Source organism: Marmota marmota, unplaced genomic scaffold (assembly GCF_001458135.2).
Source record: "Marmota marmota marmota unplaced genomic scaffold, marMar, whole genome shotgun sequence".
Classification (NCBI taxonomy): Eukaryota; Metazoa; Chordata; class Mammalia; order Rodentia; family Sciuridae; genus Marmota; species Marmota marmota.
The window spans coordinates 26,416,993-26,442,256 of NW_026000249.1; the positions used below are offsets into that span (position 1 = coordinate 26,416,993).

Genomic DNA, 25,264 nt, shown 5'->3' on the forward strand with positions numbered 1-25,264 from the left:
TTCAAGCTCCTATAAACAATAAGATCTGAATTTTGTCTGGGGGGGTTAAGGTTCAGGGTGCTTTTGCATTTTGTCCCCACAGAGCAGATATCACTTCATTTTACCAGTGGTAGGTTGAGACTCAGAGATCTTAGCCAAGATGTAGCAAATAAGTGGCCTAGCTAGGATGAAAAAGGAGAGGGAGAAGGTAAAGAGGGACCAGAAACAGAAAACAAAAAAAAAAAAAGGAAGAAATGCTTTTTTTTCTGGGTCTCCTCCTTCTAGTCTTCTGGAAAGCTCTCTTATTTTCTCTTGGGATTTGTAAAGTGTGTCTCCACTAGCTGCTGCCTCATGCTGCTGCTGGCTCCTTGATTTTCATTACAAAGTGTGAAATAGTGATTTCTGTTAGGTACAAAGAGTCCTCCTCCTTTTACAGCAGGTATTTGTCACGTTCTCCTGGAAGCCATTAGCAGTTTCTTTTGTTCTGTTTCTGGCATGCTCTGGGGTGTGTATTTATGTTGCAATAGCAGATCCACAGCTTCTCTGCAACCCTGTCTGCAGTGATTCCCTGGGCTAAAGCAGCTTCTAGGTACATTGGGCAGATATGGCTAGGACATCTTAAGACTGGACTTAGGATTCAGGGAGACCATGACTAATTGGAAAAGTCAGCAAAATAATACTTAATGAGGGCAAGTGGACACTAACATCATAGGAATAATAAAGTCACCCAGTCTCCCAGGGGGGATCCATAGGACAGTTATGCTTTGCTTGTCACCGTAATGAGTACTGTGGTAGACCTAGAAAAGGGTGGGAGGTTTTCTATACCTTCCAGGAGTTTAAAATCTATTTGGAGAACTCAGAGCTGAAAACATGAATAAACAAGGAAAGAATACATGACTATGAGTGTAAACAATGGGTTTGGAGTCTAGGGTGCTCAGAGACATTGACTAAAAAGCAACAAACATCGAGAGGATAAAATATTCCACAAAATCCATCCTCTGTTCTACAGAAGCCTCCCTCCCTGCTAAAGTACATATGGAAATGGTGAATTCTGTGGTAGAAACAGGTACAACAGTAGGCAGTGGGAGGGCAGTGGTTAAAAGACAAATTGGAGCCATGCTGCTTTAGCTCAAATCCTGGCTCTGGCATTTACTGATCACATGGTACTTGGGCAACTTCTTTAACTGCATTATACCTCTATTTTTTCATCTGTAAAATGGGGAATAATAATAGTGCCTACCACATGGGAGGTAGGATTGTTTTAAAGATTGAATATGTTCATACACACACACACACACACACACACACACACCTTGTGGCAATGGTGATGTTGAAGAACAGTCCAAAAAGGGGAGAGGATATCTGCTGGAAAAGAATAGGGAGGAGACAGGGAATGGTACACAGTGGTCCTTAGAAGGGATTTTAAAGTGTGCAGGCAGAAAACTAGAAGAGGCACCAAATGGCATGATGGGCTGGAGAGGATGCTTCAGCTGGCTAAACATCAAATTTAAGTACAGTGGATCTAAATCCTGGGGGGAAATATGACCCAAGTTGGGCTTCAAAGGATGGGTAGAATATTGATTGTTTCTGGTTGGGGAGAATTATGAGCAAAGGTATAGAGACAAGGCTATTTGTTCAGTTAAAAAAAAGCATACATCAATAGAGCAAAAAAAGGTCATGAGGGGAATGTGTTTCTACAAAGTGGTTGGTTGCTGAGATTCCTCAGAAAGTCCTTCAACAAGGAATGAAGTTTTAGCTGATAATAAAATAAAATTTTCCCTGTTTTACTAAGGAAAGCAAAATTATTGAGATGGAAGCTGGACATGGGAGGAAATACACCAGCCACAAGGAGACTAAGTCTAGGTTAAGGAATTTATTGCAAAATTAGAATTTATACCTATTTTACTTTGATGGCAATGAATGACAGATGATGGGAAGGAAAGGCAGGAAGGATGGTATCTCACTCTGACAGTATGAATGTTGCTCTTGGTATAGGACATATGGCTCCTGTGGGTGTGATAAAATTAACAGAGCCCCAACTTGCCACCTTCTTAGACTCCGCTGACCTCAGTAAACTATGCACAGGAGAAAGGTTTTGATTCAGTAGGGTGATGCATAAGCTAAAATCATTCTGCACTGCCTGTTTGGGAGAACATTTTGCTGAGAAGTGCTGATGCTTCTGACCTTGAATTTAAGAAATAGTAGCATAGTTGTTCTGGTGGTGTTCTGTGATATTAAATCTTTATCTCAACCTTGTGTGATCGACCAGATGGTGATTAGAAATGGGGAGAAGTACACCAGTGTGAAAATAAATCTGCATACAGTATACCCTTGTCAGGTTCTTTAGTTATTTAATGTGTCCCTTTTGATTTATATCTTTTGCATTTCCTTAATGAATTTTGAATTTCAGAATAAGTTAAATTTTGTCATTATAAACAGTTGTGATAAATCTGTGATAAATGATCCCCAGAAACTCTCTGTGATAGAGTTATTTAGAGGCCCACAAAGGCAGCATTCTGAAGGACTCTGTATGGATAAATAAAGGGCTTGGATTTTCCTTCTAGCTCTGTCTCTAAGCTACTGTGTAATCTTGGGTAAATGTTTGGCTTCTCTGGACCTCAGTGTTCTCATTTGTGAAACTGTGGAAGTTGATTCAGGTGATGATGTTGATTAAAACAGTAGCTGGCATTGATTGAATGCTTCTGATGCACCAGGTATTATTCTAAGAGTTTTAACTCATTTAAATGCATTAATTTAATTCTCCTATTGACCCTGTGAAGTAAGTACTTGATCATCACTGTCCCCAAGATGCAGATGAAGTAATGCACACAGAGGTCATTGCCAAAAGTCTCCTAGCTGGCAAGGGTGTAGACAGGGTTATTCTGACCCAAGAGGTTGACTCCTGAGTCTGTTTTCTTGGGCTGTTAGCCTCCTGCCTCTCACCCTGCTGATAGTGGAGAGGGGCAGCCTTGAGACCCTTGATGGTTTCCGGGTGTGTTTAGTTCTGCCCTGCAAACCTCTTACTGCCTGGCTTGGTCTGTCCCTCTTGACCAGAGATCTGACATCCATCCTACAGCCAACCTGTGGATGAAGGAGCTGATAAGCTTTGTGCCTTTTCCAAGAGCTCAATTTAAAGCCACTACCATCACTGGTTGCAAATTAATAACCGCAAGCTTTCTCTTGAGAAGTGAGCTAGAAATGGCTGTGCATAAAATAAGGAGGTCAGTATTCTCTAGTTGCAAAATATTATGGTTATTTTCCCTAAAAGCCAGAGCAGATCTCTGGATTCATAAGTCTAGATACTTAATAGAATAAAGACTTTGCTAAGAGGCAATTCAAAACATGAAAGGATTCTAGGCAGTATACATTTTTGGTAATTTATATTGCTGTGAAATATTTGGAAATACTAAATAATAACAATATTAATAATAATAAAATAACAGTGGGAAAACCACAGCATTTAGTATTTCCTGCCTACCAGGCCTGAGTGCCTGCCAAGTCCATTAGTCATAATATCTATGTAAACCACTCATCTACCCTATGAAATAATAAAGTTAAACTAGTTTACACATGAGAAATCTGAAAGATTAGGGTGGGGGTTTTTTGTTTGTTTTTGGTGACTGCCTGATTTATGTTTGAGTTCGTGAACTTGTCATTTCTATGGCAATGAGTGGTTGATCTGGCAAATTCTTGACTTTTGTTGGTCGAGCAGATTTAAAACTCTGGTTTTAGCAAGTAATAGTTGGTGTGCTTTCTAATGAAATCTCTAAAGATGTTATTGGAGAAAGTTGTCTACAAAGTGTAGATATAATAACAGAACTTTTGCTATAATATTTCATGTTCATTAGAGAAAAGGTTGCAGGATTTTGCGACAGAGAGGATATGGCTATGTTTTCAATTAGTAAATTTTGTTTGGGAGTTTGGCTTATATAAATCTTAATGTTTGTAGCTTTGGGAATTTGTAAAAGTAGTGTTTGTTTTTCCTCTCTTCTTGAGATGGCAGTGGAATCGCACAGAAAAACTTGTGGTGATGGATACACACAAAACTGGTTCTTCATAGGAGATGTCAGAAACCAAAGGAAGGAAGTGGATATAGTTGGAGAAAATGTGTTCACAATCCTATTGCTTGGAAGAGGTTTTGAACTTCCAGATAATCTTAAAGGAGGACATGAGCTGTAATATGCTTACGAAAAGGAATATCACTTTAAAAGTTAAGCTCTAATTACTTCCCAGTTCAAGTGTATAATAATGTGTTATTTATATACTGTAATTATATGCATTCATGTGGAGTGGAATGATTATAAATTTCAAAAATTGCTTGAAGGTGATGGGATTTGGGGATGTCATTTAATTTTTTAAAATTCTGCCTTTAAGACAGAAAGTACAGGTGCAATCAAGCAACTTCATTGCTTTTATCTTTACTTCTGGGATATTTGTGTCTTCACATTGCCAGAGATTGGTGGCCACAGGAGAGCAGTTTTTCTCAGTTCCTGGTCCCTCACTGAGGTCAGTGCTTAAATTCCCTAGTGGTCCACTTAGAACAGTGCTGATCTGTATCTGTAAGGTAATGCAACCTGAAAACCATGTGACCTGTGGTAAGAATTAGGGGTGCACTGGGGGAGAAGATAGGCTTCACACTTTGGAAAGTACAGTTCTGCCTATAGACTTTCTTCTGATTACACTTAGCAGGAAATATATACATTTAAAAATTATGCTCATAATGACCAAATCATGCTATATGCATATATTAATATACCACGGTGAGTTTATCTTCATGTATATCTATAAGGCACCAATTTAAGAAACTGTAAATAAATAGATGAAAGACCAGTAGAGTAGAAGGAACAGGGGAGGGAGGAGGGAAGGGAAAAGGGGAAGTACTGAGGACTGAACTGGAGCAAATTATATTCCATGCATGTATGATTATGTCAAAATGAACCCCAATATTATGCATAATAATAGTGCACTAATAAAAAACATTTAAAAAATTAGGCTCACTATTCTAACAGAAGTTTCTACAGGTTGATTTTGCTTGCTTGAACTCTTTAATTAAGCTCTGTAAATTATTCTCCCATTTGGATTAAAGTGAGAGAGCATGTGCACTTAATACATAAACCATCATGGTAATTTTGTCCTGAGTTTTACTGAGATACGTTTTAGTCTATCATACAGATTTTTGCATATAGAAATTTATTCTTAATACTACTACTTTCTAGAAGGTACCAAATATTTTGAAAAAAGCATGTATTGAGTGTGTCCTATGTGTAGAACACCATACTGGTGCTCCTGGAATTTGATGAATGAAAATACTTTTTATATTGTAAAGCACCTTACAGATTGTAAGAGGATATTTTAATTGGATTTTTTGCATAAAATCCAAGAGCCATTTTTGCCTTCTGCTGTTTCTAATGATTGTATATTAACATTTCTTCACTTTTTTCTACTAGTATCTTGAAGTTCTCCCTCACAACACACCCCAATTGAGATAAAGAACATTTTCTTCACCCTTCCTGCCCCTCCCATCACTCCACATCTCCATGGATAGTCACTCTTAGGACTTCTGTCACCATAGGTTAGTTTAGGCATTTGCATTTTAGCATAACTGAATAATTAACAGAGGACAATTGTGTTATTCCTGTTAGGGAAGGGACAACCCTGCTGCATCCATGGATTCAACCAACTATGGATTGAGGATATTTCTTAAAAAGAATTGCATACGTTCTGAACGTATACAGATTTTTTCCCTTGTCATTATTCCCTAAACAATACAGTGTGACAACTATTTACATAATATTTACATTGTATTAGGTATTCTGAGTCATCTAGTGATTTAAAGTATACAGGAGAATGTGTGTGGGTTATATGCAAATACTGTTCCTTTTAATATAAAGGACTTGAACATCTGTGGATTTTGGCATCCACTGGGGATCTTGGAACCAATCTCCCATGGATACTGAGGGATGGCTATGTATCCTTGGTTCTTAGGCTCTTTCTACTTCTTCAATGAATATGTTAATGTATCATGGCAGTGAGACACTACATTGTTCACATCTCTCCTGACAACCAAGCCTTCATTCTTTTTTTAATAATTTTTTAAAAAAATATTTTTAGTTGTCGATCGACCTTTATTTTATTTATAATGTGATGCTGAGAATTGAACCCAGTTCCCCACACATGCTAGACAAGTACTCTACCACTGAGCCACAACCCCACCCCAGCCCAACCCTCATTCTTATTGGGAGAAATCTCTGCTCCTGTAGTGGAAGCCGAGCTCACAAGTCAGAAGGGGGCAATAATTATCCAGATGTAGTGGAAGCTCCAATGCAGGTCAGAGGATATCCAAAGAATCCCACCAATGCCATTGGATCATTTAAGATAGGCCTTCTTTAAATGGTCCATAGAGTATATAGTGAGTTGGGCAGCAAGCCATTACTTGAGTATAATGTCTTCATTTGCTTGAGGTCGCTAGGCATGGAATGTCAAGTGTGGTCAAGGACCTGAGCCAGAGGATTGCACTGGTAATGGGTCTGCCACCAGCATTCTCTGGGACCATAGAGACTGCAGAGTGTTTCAAGTCCAGCTGAACACCTATACTGCTTCACAGTCCCTGTCCTATATTACAGGAGAAAAGGGATAGCTAAGTGTTATGGTGACAGGCATGTTAATTAGTGGGTTGCTTTGCTGACAGCTCATTCTGAGCATCTGTTCTACCACTTGCTGATAAGATGAGGCATTGAGACATGACCCTGCCCCCATCACAGCTGATGCATCAGAGAGGTCACCTGACCTGAGACTGTCCCTTGGATTCTCTCTTCCATGAAGCTGAAATTACTGCCCAAGGCTGCTCATCAGTCTCTGTTGGATATTTGAATTGGGAGGTACTTTAATGTCAGACTTTTGCCATTGTACAGAGAAAGCCAGTCTGCATGGATAGAGAATATGGCAGATGTGCAAGATTGGTGAATCCCAGAGCCTTTTCTGTGGGGGAGGGAAAGAGTAGCTCCCCTGGCTTCTGTTCCTGGAGTAGCCAGTTGCTTTTGATTCCTTATAAGATGCCTGTGGCCGTCAGGAAACTATCCCTAGGCTCAAGGTAATTTATCTGACTTCTCTTTCCTGTAGCTTCATGATCTGTGGTTAAGATGCTTTCTGATTGAGGGGCTGGAGTTGTGGCTCAGCGGTGTAGTGTTCGCCTCACACGTGTGGGACCCTGGAATTTGATGAATTAAAATACTTTTTATATTGTAAAGCACCTTATCCTGAGCACCACATAAAAATAACTAAGTGATATTGTGGACAACTACAACTAAAAAATAAATATTTAATAAAAAAGATGCTTTCTGATTTAACAATACAAAGCAAAATGAGCTGGGAGAATGGTTTAGCAAATGCTATCACACATTAAGCTCAGCATCAGAATATATATTTGTCAGAATATATCTGTTGGACCTGCTAGTTCACCCTGCCAGTAAGCCATCGCAGCCAGTCACAGTCACTCACAGTGTGTGCTACTGCTTCATAGGATACTTGACTTCATGTCCAAGCATTCAGTAAGATCCAGGGACTTCCCTGTACCCAGGAAAACACATCCTTGGTTATTAACTTATGCAGAGTACAGTAGGACTTGGCCCATTACATGCTTTTTTTAGGGAATGGCCAATGGGCCAGTCACTTTCAGCTAATACTACCAGAAGGGAAGGACTTCTGCTTTATCCTGAACAGACTAGCACTCTAAAGTAAATTACCAGTGGTGACTTGGGAGAAGGAAGAAGGCTTATTATCAATGGCCTCTGAGTTGGGGGCCTGATTCCCAAGTTGTACTTTTCTAAACTACTAATTTGCCTAAGACCACAGTAATTATTTCTTCCCCCTAAACACAACATTTAAGTAATGCAACAGCTTTTAATACTGGCGCCATACATGACTGTCATGTGTCTCTAGCCTTTTTATTTCTCGGGCTCTATGACCTGCCTCTCCCATCCCATGGTCTTTGAAAATCTCAGACTAACGTGGAAATGGATGTGTCCTAAATGATAGCTACCTATGATCAAAAGCACTCTTTCTGACTATGTTTCATTATCAAAAACAAGCACTAAATGCCACAGGATTGATGTGTGTGTGTGTGTGTGTGTGTGTGTGTGTTTGTGTGACACGTAATAACATAGGGACTAGTTAATAACATAGGGACTAGTCTGTCTTTGAGGAGCAGGTGACTGGAAATGCAGACAAGATGGTCAAAGTCTCAGAATGCAGGGTGAATTGTCACTCAATAGCTATTAGGGCCAGGCACAGTGGCACATGCCTGTTAATCCCAACTACTTGGGAGGCTGAGGCAGGAGGATCAGGAGTTCAAAGCAACTTAGCAAGGCCCTAAGCAACCCAGCCATGTTCTGTATCTAAATAAAATACAATAAAGGGCTGGGATGGTAACACACACACACACACACACAAAAGATATGGAAAATCCTAAGCACATTCAGAGGAGGAAAATGATTGTTATCTCTGAGCATCAGAAAAGACCTCTTGGTAGACAGGAGATTTGAATTGTGCTTCAAAGTGCAAGTAGGGGACCTGGCCAGGCAATGATAGGGCCAAGCAAGGAGAACCAGCACACACCTTGTAAGATCAAGCTCAGCAGCAGTATTAGGTAGGGGTAAAAACTGGAGTTGGATTTGCCCCATGACCATCTAAGGAGCTATGTCATGGTTTTATAGAAAGAGATCCCTGGTCAGTGGGCCAATCAGTTTCAGCTAACAGGGTGCAGTAGACCATTACTAATAGACACTTTCTCTATTTAGATCCAATCTGTATGTCAGGGTTTTGACAGAATCCTTGTCTTATGTGAAAAGTATGAAAGTCACTTCTGTAGTTTCTATACATTTAAATTTAACCAGCTTCAGCTTCACTGAGTCTCAAAAAGTCAAGCAGGATTTCTGACTCTAGCTGAGAAAGGAGAGAAAGTATATTTGCCTAGGGAAAATAGAGGTATTAAAATAACAGGGCAAATGCTCCTTCAAGTGTAGAATACAGCTCATTTCAGTTGCAACCTCATTACACTGCGCAGATATTTCTATTGCTCTTCATGTGACAAAATTATGTGCCCTATCATTTCCTTTTGGAGATCAAAGGAAATGAAACTCAGGGTCTGGGAAAATGGTTTCCCTGCTTCCTGTGTTGCTAAAGCTCCTATTCATTCATGTATGAAAATCCAGGGAGATAATTGGCTAGGAAAATCACAAGGCTTCCCAGACAATAGTTAGGATGAGAACAGCTTTTGAGAATTGGTGCAATTCAGTCTTTCCTGCTGACTTTCCCTCTATAGGACTTCTGTCCTTGTGTCCTGCCTCTGGAGCCTCTGTGGGGATAGGATACTCAGAAAGCTATTTACCTTCTGTTGTAACACCTCCCAAGGCAACTCACTCCATTTTGGGCAATGCCTATTATTAGCAAGTTCTTCCTCATATTGAGCCAAAAATCTGTTTCCCTATAACTTTCCCTAATAGTGGCTTAAATATAGACTTTTGAGGACTGGCCTAGAAACACAGCTACCATGTATAACACTATTTCCCAACGAAAATGCAATTTTAGCTCCAAACAAGTAATGTATAAATAATATTCTGGAACACAGCCTAGTTTATCAGTTGGAACATGCCCAGTGGGGGACGCAGGAAGCATGCCCCAGGAAAGGAGAAGGGATGAGGCCAGCACCCACAGGATCAGTGTATAGAGTCTGTCTGGCCACCCTGCCTTTTTTCATCTTTTCTGGGTGTTGACAATTTAAAATTGCCTAAGAGCCGGGTGTGGTGGTGCACACCTGTAATTCCAGTGGCTCCAGAGACTGAGACAGGAGGATCTCGAGTTCAAAGCCAGCCTTAGCTTAGGGAGGCCCTAAGTAACTTAGATCCTGCCTCTAAATAAAATACAAAAAGGGGCTGGGGATGTTGCTCAGTGGTTAAGTGCCCCTGGGTTCAATTCCCAGAGCAGCAACAACAACAAATAACTGCCTAGAAAACTCACTGTGGATATTGGTTCAGAATGTTGGCTTCCTCATTACTCACTCTCAGTAAACCCTTAGGCAGTGTAAAGTTGAGCCTTTCTTTATGACACTTACCTATCTAGAGGAGAGAGTGGGTGACTGGGTAATATTGGATAAGGAGGAACTCAGCCCTAGGTCCTTTCCACATTGGCATATAGTGCTGCAGGAGGTACTGTATCATAATGATCAGAAAAATTGCCTTCAAGTTGAACAGAAATGGATTTTACTCTGGGCTGTACCACTTATTAGTTCTGTGACTTTGACCAAGTTGTTGAATCTTTCAAAGCCTCGGGTTTGCATCTGTAAAACAGATCAAGAACAAATGTGTTGTGTCACAAATGTGACATATAAGGAGCCTAGTACTGCTCGATAAATGTCGTATCTCTGTCAGATCTCTCTTTCTCTCTCTCTCTGTCAGATCTCTCTCTCTCTCTCTCTCTCTCTCACACACACAGACACACACACACACACACACACACACACAGAATCTCACACACACGTGCACACAAATACAGAGTTAATTGTTTACAAACTTTTTTGCCCTTTGTTAGTGAACAGCCAATCATCTTCTGCCCAGGTTGTAGGGTGAGCAGATTTGATTGCCATTGCCTTAGCTGGTGACTTGGCCCATTGCTTTGGGGCTACTTTGAAAGACAAATGATTCCACAGCTTCAAAGAGGGGTCTCATCAAACATATTTAAACTGTGACCTCTTGTTTTTCTTCTCAGGGTCCAAACTAGAATACTTTAGTTCCTTAAACTTTTTTGCCAGAGGTCTTGGTAGGAAAACAGTACTCAAGACACTATAGCTTTGGTTTGTATGTCAAGCTCTACCAATTCTTAAGATTGGTCCTTCCATAATTTTATGCTTGGTGCTTCTCCTATTTAACATTCCTGGCTCATCCCAACATATACATGAAGATATTTATTCCCCATTCTGGCTTTTAAAGTATTAATATGGTTTGGGGTAGAACATGTCTTCATTTCGATAGATTTACATGCTTGCAAGGGAGAAAATAACGGATAGCATTTTCAAAGAGATGAATTAATGACTGTAACTACAGATTTTATTTTTTTGATGGTGGCAATCAAATTCTCAGACACTGATTGGAACACTGTCCTTGATTTATCAGAGACAAATCAGTGCCAGGATAGATGACATTGGTTTCTGAGCTCTTATGGAAGTTTGGCATAGAGGGTTGGGAGAAGGACAAGTTGCAGACATGTTGAAGAGGACATTAAGGAAAGGCAGTAGTTGAAAGCCAGGGCTTTGAGTACCTGTTTTTAAGGCAAGTTTCATAGAATTACTGGGAGGACTGTAGCAGATAAAGCATTCAAGCACTTAGTGTAGGACCCAGCACAGAGTAAGCTCCCTGGTTGTACATTTTTTTAAAAGGGAGAGAAATCTTTCTGGCATAAGCACTATTCATTCTTTAGACTCCTAACCATCAATTACAGACCCCTTGGAGTTTTAGGATGTTAGAACTTCAAATTACTTTTCCATTAGTGGTGATGGATTAGAAGGAAGCATTCCCATGCTTTCTCATTTAGTCCCCCTTGTGGCCAAAAACAGACACTTATGAAGCAGTGTGCTGGATTAGAAAGTGAGTTGGCCAAGGAACAGGTTTTTATGTGAGTGCAACTGCATGGGTCTTCTGGGAATCATGTCCACTATTTGGACTCCTCACTCAGTGCAGTGCTAGTGAAGATAGAGTTTATGGCCTCTGAAGCTTATACTTGCTCACCCACCTCTTATATTCAATCATTTAATAAATATATACTAAGTACCTACTATGAACAGGCATTGCCTTGTGCCTAGGGATCTACCAATAAATGAGGCAATATCCTGCCCTCACAGAGCTTGCATGCCTTTTGGGACACAGACTATGCAAGTAAATCAATGGTTCAAAGGCAGAAAGGGCAGTAGAGAAAAATAAAGCAGGAGCCTCTAGTTTTTTAAATAGGGTCATCAGGGAAGGGCTCTTTGAAGAGTAGAAACTTGGAGAAATGAGAGATTTTGGAAATCCAGCAGAGGGAAGAACAAATGCAGAAGGCCAGGAATGTTTGAGGGTCAGCTAAGAGGCTTGTGACGCTGGAGCAAGAAAGCAAGGGGAGAGCCACTGGAGGTTACATCAAAGGAACCAGCCCAGGCTGCCCAGCAGGTTGGGCCTTGCAGCTCAGAGTAGGAACATTGGAACTTTCTCCAGGGGATGGAACATTGTGGAAGGGTTTTAAGCAAAGAGATGATATTATTGGGCTTAAGCTTCAACAGGATCACTCTCTTTGCTGTGTTGAGAATAGGGCATGGGTGCAAGGTTCAGGCACAGAAAGATGGGACAGATGGAGGCTTGGCACAGGGTGGTAGTGGTAGAGATGCTGAATGGTTAAGTAAATAGGCCAAGTGTGGTGATGCACACTTGTAATCCCAGAGATGCTTAATGGTAGTGGTTGATGTCCCTGATGCTTTTCTGAATTTTTGCAAAGAACAGATTACCTTAAAGTTATTTTTTCATAACACCCTGTCAATATTAGATATGTAAATTTTCTCTGTATAATTACATGTCACTGGGCAACATATCAAGGATATGTCCTGATAAATGCATTGTTAGGCAATTTTATCATTGTGTGAATGTCATAGAGTGTACTTACACAAACTAAGAAGGCTACAATGTCACTAGGTGACATAATCTTATGAGACCACTGTCATATATGTGGCAGTGTTGTCAGAAAATTGTATAGTGCATGACTTTATATCTGACTTGGTGGCAGTATCACATGTATGTACAGTGTGGATATGTGAGTGTTGAGAGGAAATAAATCAGTAATAGAAGCATTCTACTGCTTTTCCTTAAATCTCTTCAAGATGAAATTAGGACCACCAAAATGGAGAGCCTCAGATCACTGTCAATATCTTGTTCTGGAATACTGCTTACATGTTTTCTGCACCTTGTTTTCCCTCATTTAATTTATCTGAAATTATGTCTCATCAGCTTGGATTTCACCAGAAAGAAGGCACGAATTTGCCAAACCACCCCACCACACATAGCACAGACAACATGGAAATTCAGTGACTTCCTCATTATCTGAGTTCTAGCAGCTTCTTGTTTACTTTATTTATTTAATTGGTACTAGGGTCGAACCCAGAGGTTCTCTTTTCCACTGAACCACATCCCCAGTTCTTTTTATTTTTAATTCTGGGACAGGGTCTTGCTAATTTGCTTAAGGCCTCTCTAAGTTGCTGAGGCTGGCTTTGAACTCACGATCTCCTGCCTCAGCCTCCCAAGCTGCTGGGATTACAAGTGTGCATCACCACACTTGGCCTATTTACTTTACATATATACATATAATACACACACACACACACACACACACACACATATATACATATACACACATGTGTATATACGTATATATACACACATATAGGTATATATATATGTATATGGACTGGTTTTGTTTTTGGCATTTGAAAGATGATAATCCTATAGAGAAACTGTGGAAAGAAAATTCTCCCTTTTGAAAATAATGGGACTCCTGGAGAGCCAAATCTGTTCAACAACACGTTTATGAGAGACACACGTGCTGCTCTGTCAGGATTAGCATTTAATTTCACATTTACGGTATAATCATTAGGATTAGTTTATCCAGACTCATTCCCATCCAGTAACTCCTGAGGACCAGCCACTGTAAGGGAGCTGGGTCTGAAGAAGAGCTCATCACTAAGAATCATTCTGTATTCATCAAGCTCCCACTATGTGCTCCAGAGGGACATGTACTATAGGCAGAGTGATTGGTTTTCAAATTAAAAACTGGGACTCATAATCAGACAAGCAGTGATTCTGCTTACATGGATATTAGGACAGAATATTTGAATGAAATGTTTTGGAAAATCACGCAGAGGATTTGGCCGAGGCTTTGGTGGATACAAAGGAGGTAAAGAACTGTATTCTGTTCCACAGGACTCTCAAAATCTTGATGTGTACACAATTCACAGTACAGGACAGGATAAACATATGGTCAGCAGAAACCTTCAGTTTTCATGCAGTTTTAGTTCTTATTTATAAACTTATTCTGACATGATCTTTGTGAGAGTATCTGTTCTTTTTTAAAAAACAATACCTTTATTTTATTTATTTATGTTTATGTGGTGCTGAGGATCGAACCCAGTGCCTTGCACATGCTAGGCAAGCATTCTACTGGCGAGCCACAAACCCAGCCCAGAGTATCTGTTCTTAAAGTGGGATTTATCCCATATTTTTATAGTTCTGGTCACCTGAGAAAGGAAGCAAGGGAAGCAGTTTTCTCCACAGCTCTTCCTTCAGTGGTGGTTGGCCATCTGCCAGTGGCACTAACACTGTTAGTACTCCTGGCACTCATGTGGCCTCTGTGTGTGTTAAAGTACACCAACAGATTTTTAATACAAGTGAGATCAGCTTGGGGGTTTCATGAAGGAGGTGTGGTAAAGAGGGAATCCCCCAAACATTAAGCTTCTGTCACTTCAGCCACTACAGCTGGTACTGATTTCTAAGTACATAAATCTCCTGGTAAGTGGCTTTGCCGGCCCCAATTCCTAATAGGCATTCACCTCTGTGATGTCTATTTATATATCTGGGTCATTTTGAAAGTAGAGATGTGAGCTACATCTAGAAAAATTAAGCTCTGGTTTGCTCATTCTTTCTTCCTTTGATGTGCTCTTGAACATCTGAAGTTGGGGGAGGATACTCCCTATCACTGCAGATCTGAAATCTAAGTCCTGTCTTAAACATTTTCAAGGAGAACTCATCAGTGCTTAAAAATAAAAATAATACCAAGGGGCTCAGAATAACCTGCCTTTACCATTCCTCCCTGATGCTTCCAACTACACTCCCCCAGGCTAAGTACAGATCCCAGTCTGTGCAGGCCCTTGACAAATATGTTTGGCATCCTAGTTAACAGTTGGCTTGATCTCAGCCCCTCTGAGGACCTTTGGGCATTTCGAAGAAACATAAAGAACTCTAGCAATAGAAGGGCCCTTGTAGATGTCACTGGGGCCTGATCTGTGAGTATAGAGTATAAATTAAAGCACAAATATGCAACATGGCTGGTGCAAAGTGGTGGTTACAACTTCAGAGATAATTGGAAGAAGGAAACATTGTCTGCTGGACTTAGAGCATGCCTGGGTCCATTTCCCATGAAATGATCAGTTTCTTCACTACCTACATGAAGAACCTATGAGGGATGCACAGTTAGAGCTAAAATGTCTGACTTTTCATAGTGTCCATCAAAGCCCTTTATCTTCAAAAGCATCTGTGATGTGTTAGGCAATCTGCATGTTTAACCCTGGTTATATGGCCACTGATAAAATCCAAATGGAAGCTAGAATTTTTAATCAATTGCTTTAGGCTTGTGACCTAGCTCCTGAAATTTGAAGTCTATGAATTGACTATAGGATGTAGTATATTTAAATACAGAATATAATCTTAGTGGGTCTTCCTTGATGTAAATAAAGACTAAGTACCATGTCTTCTCACGAACACCCTTCTCTCCATGGTCAATAAACTATGCTGGTATTTGGTTTCCCATAGGTCTTTAATGGAGCAAAAGAAAGAAGAAAGTCCCTTTCTTCCATGTCTTCTTCCATTGATAGTCACCTTCATAGATTTATCTACTCTATTCAGTGTCTCCACTGTTTTCATCTTCTAGCATTTTCCTCCATGTTCTAGTGATAAGTAGGCCTTAGCCCTTGACCTTCTCACTATCTTCTGCTTCTGTTTCCTGAGATACATTGTTCCCTCAGCCGTCATTTCTGCCCTAACCTCTCACTTGCCATTCTGACACTTTCCTGAACTCCATCCCCATACCTACAACTGCTTTTTGAACATGATATCTGTGTGGCTTTTGGTCACCTCAAGCCACATAGAAAACAAGGGCCTAGACCACATGCTCTCTGGATTTCCTGTGGGTTCTTAAATTCATTTTAAATAAATCAGCATTTAGGATGATGTCACTCCTCTCTCTTTCCAGCATCTATCCCTTTGTAAAGATACCACTCATCTCTCAGCCATGCCACATTCACTCTCTTCCACACACATACGAGCAAATATGCAGACACACACACACACACACACACACACACAGACATGACTGTGATGGAACAAAAGGGTTTAAGTGTCAAAAACACTTGCCTCCAAAGAAACAGCTCAAAGCACATGTCTTATTTCTATTAAGATGACAGTCATCTTCATATAAAAAGAGACACTTTGGTTAGGACAGTGAGCTTATGAATTTTTAGATGTCTGTGTAAAATTTCTTGAACCCCTGGGCATTCTTCTTTTCCACTTTTACCTTAGAAACCTGGCAGAATAGTGAGTTTCCAGTCTTGAAATGAGCTGAACTCTCCTATTCCCACTCCTGGTGGTTTGGTGGTCACAAGGACAACCTTATAAACTTACTTTTATTTATTTTCCCAAAGGCACACTCACAAATTTATTTATTTGTTTGTTTGTTTGTTTGTTTTTTTATTTTTCACATATGCAAATTTATTGCAGAGTGAATAAGCATGTCACTTATCAGAATGTTAGAGCTGGGAGGAGGTACTAGAAATTAGATTTTTCTACCTCTTGATCTTACTGAAGAGGAAACTGAGGCACAGAAAGTTAGGTGACCTGTCCAATGTCACATGGCTAGTGACAGAACTGTAAATCCTGGTCTCCTAACCCCTAGCCCAGAGATCTAATATTCACCTACCTTTGAAATTTACTGAGTGACTTTCTGCTGCCCATCTGGAGTGAGTGCTTTCTCAAGCCCAGTGAAGAATCCCAATAAACTCTGATTCTTAGTCCAATTGTAAAGCACTAAGTATATACAAAAAGAATTCACAATAAAAAGTTGTAACTTGTTAAACTTCTTGAAGTTTAAAGAGAGTATCCTGAGATTATGGAAGCTGCTGGTTTCTTTACCTTTCTGGTTTCTTTTTGCATCTCCACAAAATTTGGTTCCCAATACTGTGAAGACTCACTCCCCTCCACTGTCCACTGTCCCCTCAGCACACACACTCACATAAGAATTAACTGTAAGAATAGTTTGCTGGTTACTTTTCTTCTTAATCTAATATCTGAGCTGGGTGCCTTGGCACATGCCTGTAATCCCCCTGATTTAGGAGTTTGAGTCAGGAGGATCACAAGTTTGAGACCAGCCTCAGCAACTTAGAAAGGCCTTGTCTCAAAAAGAAAAACATAAAGAGGGCTGGGGATATAGTTCAGTGGTATAGGGCCCATGAATTTAATCTCCAGTACCAAAAAATAATCCTAATATCTAAGGTATATATATTTTAACTATTGATGATATTTATGGAATTTTTATGTTGTGCATTTTTTCTGAGTTATATAACTATCTGGTATGAGGGAAGGATATTTGACAATACCTCTGTTATATAATTATCTGATATGAGGGAAGGATACTTGACAATACCAGGAATGAATTAACATGTAAACCTATGGAATGATTGAATTGTGCTTTTACCCAGAATGCAAGCTAGCTGAAATTTTTCACCTTACTGCCTCTCCTATATATTTCTTCTGGTCAGATTTTAGATATCATGCTTTCTATCCCATATGACTTCTTAGGAAGGGGTTTCTTCTAGGTATCTTATTATAACTCTATGATTTAATTTTCAACTTCTATTTAAATTTTTCTTTAATTGTATGATATGCTAAATATGAACACATGGCATCATTAGAATGACATGCATGTTCATTTAGAAGGTGAGATTCACAAACCAGGTATGGATTTAGAGAGAAGAAATGGAGGGCACCATATTGTCAGGGAGAAAAACAACTCAACATTCTAATCTTGCACAGGTCAACCACTTTCAAAGGAACTCATTCTCCTCTGAATAATATGGGGACTAAGTTAGATATACCCCTTCCAGCACCTGTGTTCTAGAAATCTAAGAATAACCCGCAGAGGAAAGGCCTTCTCCAATGTTGCTATTATCATACCCATATGTATGTTATCATATGTAGCTAGTGGTACACTGTTACCCATAAATTTTGAGCTGGGGTGTAAGCACACAGGAAATGAAATGCTGAGAGTAAGCAAGCAATGGAGACCCTCATCCTGGTGACTGCTGATGGAGCATTGGGCCTGCCCTCCTGGCTTGGTGTTGATTTGGGAGCATGTGAAGTAGTGATGAGATCTCTGATCTATTATCTGACTCCTCCTCAGACCACAGCATTGGCTGCTTCCTAATTGCTTATAAAAGACAAAACTGTCCTGAGAAAGATTAACATGGGCTGATGATTAATTTAGAAATTTAAGGGCTCTGAGGAGCTCAGATACAAACTTGTTTTGAAAGAGAGAGATCAAAAGACTCTTTCCCTTGCTTTTCATTTTGACTTTCCAGATTTTGAGAAGTGGTTCCTCTGTGGGTACTTGCAAAGGTGTGTGTATGGGTGAATGTGTGTTGAAAGGAACCAGGAAAAACATAGAAATGATGACAACTTTGTCTTTGACTTGTCTTTATATATGTTCCATCTTCAGTAAGAAGTATTTTCTAGTAGGAAAATTTTGAGCATGTGCTAATTTATTTTGTTTCATGGCTCATTAGCCTTTGCTTGTGTTTTTTTTCCTTCGACCTCCCAACAATTTCTTCTAACACCCACCCCAAATCCACCACCACTACCACTGCCAAATATGTCTTAATCTGTCTAAGGGCATGCTATAGCCCATCCATTTTCTCCTTTGTATATTGAGTCTTTTCTTCTTTGTCTTTAGCATTATTATTTCTCCAGATTACTAGCCTGCTTGGTGCTTATAGGGCAGTAAGGGGGATAAGGATGAAAAGGTGGGCTGTAGTATGTGCAGAAAGCCTTATTTTTGTGGAATTTGGGCTTCCAAATACACCTTCTCCATCAGGGGTGTTTGGGTATGATAACAGCAACATTGGAGAAGGCCTTTCCTCTGCGGGTTATTCTTAGATTTCTAGCACACAGGTGCTGGAAGGGGTATATCTAACTTAGTCCCCATATTATTCAGAGGAGAATGAGTTCCTTTGAAAGTGGTTGACCTGTGCAAGATTAGAATGTTGAATTGTTTTTCTCCCTGACAATATGGTGCCCTCCATGTTGTGTTTCTTTGCACCCACTGGCGAAAATTAAGAGGCACACTGTAGTCCACAAAAGGAGACTTTTTCTAAAAAATGGAATATTTGTATAATTTATGGTGTAGGTACATTTTAAAAAATTGGTATTTTGGGTTTATACTTTAAGTGAAGACTAGCTTCATATACTCTTCATAAACAGAACAATGATTGCATCAGGGTAAATTATATTTGAAAGAAAGGCATAAAAATGGTCTTATGTAACCATTTGCCTTAAAATCAGGATTTGTATTAACTTTAACATACTGCATATAAAATTTGTTATGGTAGTAACTGAGCTTTGTGAAATCGCTGGTTAAAGAAATGTAAGATAATATCAGATAATGCATTTTTATTGAAGCAATCCTATCCTAATAACCTGTAGCAGTTGTAAATAATATACCCTGTATATATCTGAAGTGTTATTAAATCTTTGGGAGTCAAAAGTCTCCAGGTGAGACTTATATTCATCCTAAATAGTGACTAGCTTAACTGAAGTTTTTCAATGCATATACATTGTGATATTTACAGGTTTAGGCAGATAAGGCTAAAGTGGAAAGTATGGGGGAAGTTTCTCTTTGGTTCCACCGTAAATTCCCTAACAGTAATTACCTAATGTAGAAATTTTTTAAGTATTTAGAATTTAATAAATTTCTGTTTTATGCAATATAGGTTCTAAGATTCAAAGATAGAAAATGTATTTCCATTCATGAATAATAAACCGTGTTCCTGGACTGTGCTAGGTATTGACTAATAAGAAATAACTGACCTTTTATACATAGGCATCATTGCATTTTTACCCCTAATGACTTGAGTTGATTCTTAAATTTTGATTCCAGTTGGTAAAAAGCATATTTACTTATCATTTTATTAGTGCATATTAATTATGCAGATTAGTGGGTTTCATTGTGGCATATTTATGCATGCATGTGACATAATCTAATCAATTTCAATTCCCAATTTATTTCCATCTGGAGGAGTATGGCACAAAAGGCTGTTCAAGAAAAGTACTTATTTTTTAGCAACCACCAGGTGTCAGCAGAGGATTTGGAATTCTTGGCAAAGTGATCTTGGTTTTCTTAACTCACCAACGCCACCCCATTGGCAGTCAACCCCCACTGGGCTACCGTCTCCCAAGTATTAGTGTCAGTTACTCCTCAATACCACATTACAATTGTTCATCTTTTCCTAATAAAACTAGCACTCACTCTTCAATCTCTTTTCTCTGATTTGAAACTTTTAATGCTAGCTTTCACAGTGGTGGTTCTACAAAGTAGAGAGACTATTGAGGTGGGGGAGGGATCAGGGACTATCATCAAGCTTTTGTTGTTTTGCTGACCTTTCACCCCAAATAGATAGAGCTCACCCTTATCCGAAGTGGGGAAAGGTACTCAGTACATTTTTTTTTTTTTTTTTTTTTTTCATAGAATCAAGTTGATATTAGAGATTGATAATTCCAAACTATAGATTGTGTTTTCAGAGTGTAAAGGGGAGAGGCACCTTTACTAGCCTGGTCATTTGGCACATAGTATAGAATATATTTGGTGCATTCATTTACAGATATTTACAGATATTTATTTACAGATACAGAAGAGCATATTGAGTGATAAAGGAAAACTTGGCAAGGTGTAGATTTGTTTCATGTGGGTTTTCTCATCTTGCCTCTTTGCTTTAGTGGGCTAGGCAAGTTATCTGAGACATTTGATAGGAGACATTGGATTGTAGGGTGGGGCAAAGCTGAGAAAGGGCTCCCTTGGACACTTGAGTTTTTTTAAGGCCTCACATGGTGTCAGAAGGGGTAGTAATTAAAAGACCATCCATTTGAATGTGTTGCCAAAATATTGGTAAATTGAAAAGGGAGATGGATAGAGGCACAGAGCAACCCATGGCTTTATTAGCCCAGTTGGTGGGGCCTATGGCCTGCAGGGAATGGAGACTCAAGCAGAGTTTGAAGCCCTGAGTGTATATTCTATAGTAAGGGCCTAATAGATGCAAGTTTCTAGAGTTTAGACAGCTGCAGGGATTTCCTTTGGACTGGTCAGTGAGATTAGAAAAATCGCTTTACAGCTAATTCCAGAAATTATTCAGATTCTTCTGTTGTTTTATGTTGAATGCAGTATTGTAAATAAGGCAGTACATCAATGAGGATTAAAAAATATTTGAAATATTTTATTTTTATAGAGCTCTTTGTGATACTGGTCAAAGAGAATCTCCTTGTTCCTAAAACATCATGTAGGATGTCCTTAAAACATACAATATACACTTCACTTCAATAACCGCCCCCCCCCCAAAAAAAAAACCATACGATATATGCACATGCATTGAAGAGGGCAGCTGACATTCTTCCTGGAGTTGTACCTAGCTCAGAGTCAGGCAGCAGCTGGGGGAAAGCTCTTAGATCTTATGATATACTTTTTAAATAACTGTTAAATAAAAGTTCTTTATCATTGGCTTGAATTCCAATTAGCACAATAAGTGCATATGAGGCTGTGTGAGGGGCAGATCTAATTGTACAAAATCAAAGCGTCTTTACCCTGTGATGGTTTTACTTAATCATCTCTGACACTTTCTGCAGCTTAAGGAATCCTAGAGCATCTACCATCTTGCTCATGGAAACTTGAGTCTTCAAACTTAGCCACCTTATTCTGTGCTGATTCTTAACTCTATGGGTAATGATTTCTTACTCTTCTTTCCCCCTTTTAGATCACTGGGGTGATCCTGTTGGCTGTTGGAGTCTGGGGAAAACTTACTCTGGGCACCTATATCTCCCTTATTGCCGAGAACTCCACAAATGCTCCCTATGTGCTCATCGGAACTGGCACCACTATTGTCGTCTTTGGCCTGTTTGGATGCTTTGCTACATGCCGTGGTAGCCCATGGATGCTGAAGCTGGTGAGTGTGTTGCAGTAAAATACTGCCTTCTCAATTGTATTTTTTGTAAAAATATAAATCACATGATGTGTCCCCTTGTGAGGCCACAGAAAAGACTTTAATATTTTTGATTCTTATTTTAATCAAAACTCTTACTTAGGGCTGGGGATGTGGCTCAAGCCATAGCACGCTTGCCTGGCTTGCCTGGCATGCCTGCGGCCCAGGTTCGATCCTCAGCACCACATACAAACAAAGACGTTGTGTCTGCCGAAAACTAAAAAATAAATATTAAAATTTAAAAAAAAAAAACTCTTACTTAATCCACCCTTTAATCCCCCAGTAGGAAAAACAACTGCAAACATAACCTGGCACAGTAAACTCAGTCCCTTGAGGTAGATGATGAGAAAGCAGAGGCCTGTGATTCCAATAGGCTATTGATGCCCTTCTGGCAAGATGTCCAGTTCCAGTTTTGAACTCTCTCAGAAATCTCCTCAAGCATATGATGTGCAGCTTTGGTGGGCAATGCATCATCCAGACATAAGCTGACTGTAAAGTCCAAGTTCCCATTAGAAAAATACTTCCTGACTCCTTGACTCTGGCCATGCATGGATGTGGGTGTATCCTCTTCTTTTATCATGCACTCCCTGGCTCAGTGCTGTTGAAGCTAAGCCAGAGGGCTGATGCAATGGCAAATATGGTCTACCAGGACCTATACTTGGCTTCCTACACTCTAATAGGATAGATGAAGCAGTGGTGTATCCCAGAGGGTAAAGGAAAACTATTGAAAGGTGATTTTTAACTTTCTGGTAGACCAATTGTCTAATTTCCTATTCACTATGTGTTTCATTGATGTGGACTAATGTTGAAGAATTTTATAAATAAAAGTTAGCAAGGACCTCTTCTCAGAAGAAAATTTTGTTTAAAATGAGCTATTTCAATCCAGATGCAGTGTCACACCCCTGTAATCCCAGCAACTCAGGAGGCTGAGGCAGGAGGATAGCCAGTTTGAAGCCAGCCTGGGCAACTTAACAAGGCTCTCAGCAACTTAGCAAGATCCTGTTTCAAAATAAAAAGGACTGGGGATACAACTTAGTGGTAAAGTGCCCCTGGGTTCAATCCCCACTAATTTCATGTTATAAAAGTGGGGAAGCAGAGGTTCCGCTAGGGTCATGTTGCCTATCCTTGTTTATCTTTAAGGTTATGACAATATATTTAATTCTACCTAGTGACATTTGTGGGCATGAGGGTGGTTCACTTCAAAGGAATCACCTTCCCAACTGGCAACAAAGAATTAGTCATTTTGTTGGCAAACTCATGGAAGTAGTACATGACTTGATCATGGTCAGTCCTACATACCTCAGCTACCACTTCCTTAGTGGAAAAGCCATAAGGAAGCCATATGGGGACACATGTAGCTGTCACCTGAACTCTATCCTTGCTCCCCTGGTCTACCTTCTAGAACTTCTCATAAGCATTAGTTTCTTGTGGTCTAGTGCCATGGCCCTCAACTCTGGGTGCATGATTAAATCACCTGGGCAGCCTTTTGAAAACACCTTTGCCAGGGTTCCCTCTCTAGCCAGTTAAACTAGGACCTCTGGTGGTGAGGCTATAGCATCACATTTTCTATAAAGCTCCCCCAGTGATTCTACTCTAGTGTCAATGTTAAGAACCTTGGTGATGAATAGGAAAGGGAAAATTTAGAGGCATAGAAAAAAAAAGATACTAGAAAACTGTCTTCACAAACAAGAAGAGAGGAGATCTGGTGAATATAACCTTTCTAGGCCATTGTCCCCAATTATGAAAGAACATTATTGAAGTAAATCATCAAGGTTTCTTCCAGCCCAAATATTATGACTTAAGATTTACTCCTAGGAGGGCTTCTGATCAAAGAGACAAATGTACTTTCTCCCAGTTGCCTCCTTGTGAACTACTGCTCCATACTACTTTCTGGTGGATTCTAGGTCTGCTGAGAGACTCTCCCCAATTAGAAGCAATGCAATGCTTCTAATTGCATTTTGTATGAAGTTGAGAGAGAGAAGTTGTGTATATGGGGCATCATGAGTACATGTTTGATATTTTAGTGACTTGCTGTGTTTACAGAGGATTTTGTTGATATTTAGAAAGAAATTGGCATTTTAAGCCAGTATTTCCTTTTTTGCTATATGTGTCAGTAGCTGAGAAAAATAACTAATGATTCTGTGCATATTTTTTTTTACACGACATGTACACTTTACAGATAAGTAATATGGCCACGTGAAGTCCATCCAAATTTCATGGCATCATTTCAGGCTATTGCAAACATTCAGAACTGTTGTATTTTATTTTGAGATGAGAAGAAGCAGATTGTAAGACATATGCCTTGTTGGTAAGAAGTCCGTTTTTCTTCCTTTTATCTGCTTTTCAAAGTCAAAAGATAGAAACCCTTGATATCTCTGAACTCAGATACCCATACTTGCAAACACACACACAGGCACACCTCAAGAAGTGCAGGCAGCACGAGATGAAAATCACTAAGGGTTTTAAATGCCTGCAACATGGTTAGTAGGGCAACATATTTGCTTTTTAAAAGGCTATGCAGTGTTCTGAGAAGTGAGCAGCCCCATAGAAAGGTGCTGAGAGTACTGTGCGCAGGGTGTCCAGCATACTGAAGAGGTGTATCCTCCTGTGCACATTCTGGTCTGTAGGCCCAGATGGGAGGGGTGTAGTTCCAAATGAAATGGTTTTGAGATGTGGCCAAGGAAAGTGAAGGAGTTTGCCCAAATGAAGAGAAGCAGCGGGTTTATATCCTGGCTGTGCTCACACATATGAAGGGCTAGTGGAAGTCAGAGAGGTTGGTTCCTGTATCTTCTAAAAGCAGAATCAACACCAGCAAGTGGAAGTTTGAAGGAGGGAGATTTGCAGCCAGGGGAAAGGAAGTCTTTCCAACAGTTGGAACAGATTCAAAACAGAACAGGCTGCAGAGGGTGGGCTCACAGGTGCTGGATCATCATCATGAGGAAGGTGCTAAGAAAGACTCACAGGCAGGGAAGAACTGTTTGTGACCCCCAGAGCAGATTTTTTTTTCTAGTTCAAAGATTTCAGTGTTAAAAATAGTGGATACCTTAGTTTTAATTGGTCCTTCTGAATTTCTCTTAGTTGAACTGAACTAACAGGCATGTTAGTCACTGATGAATTCTACTCATCCTAGGCACCCTAAATTGGACACATTCTTATGTTGAGGCTCATGTGGGTAAATCTGGAGAAGAGTTGTTTTTTTTTTTTTTT

At 39.8% G+C, this 25,264-nt stretch overlaps 1 protein-coding gene across 1 annotated transcript in view; it reads left to right on the forward strand.

Moving 5' to 3' along the window:
- The window catches only part of Tspan7 (tetraspanin 7), a 123,326-nt gene that overhangs the window by 77,920 nt on the left and 20,142 nt on the right, over positions 1 to 25,264 (forward strand). The window contains exons 2-3 of the mRNA XM_048796390.1: positions 21,833 to 22,035; positions 23,227 to 23,341. Coding sequence (XP_048652347.1) covers positions 21,833 to 22,035; positions 23,227 to 23,341 — 318 coding nt within the window. The remainder of the gene's footprint in view (positions 1 to 21,832; positions 22,036 to 23,226; positions 23,342 to 25,264) is intronic.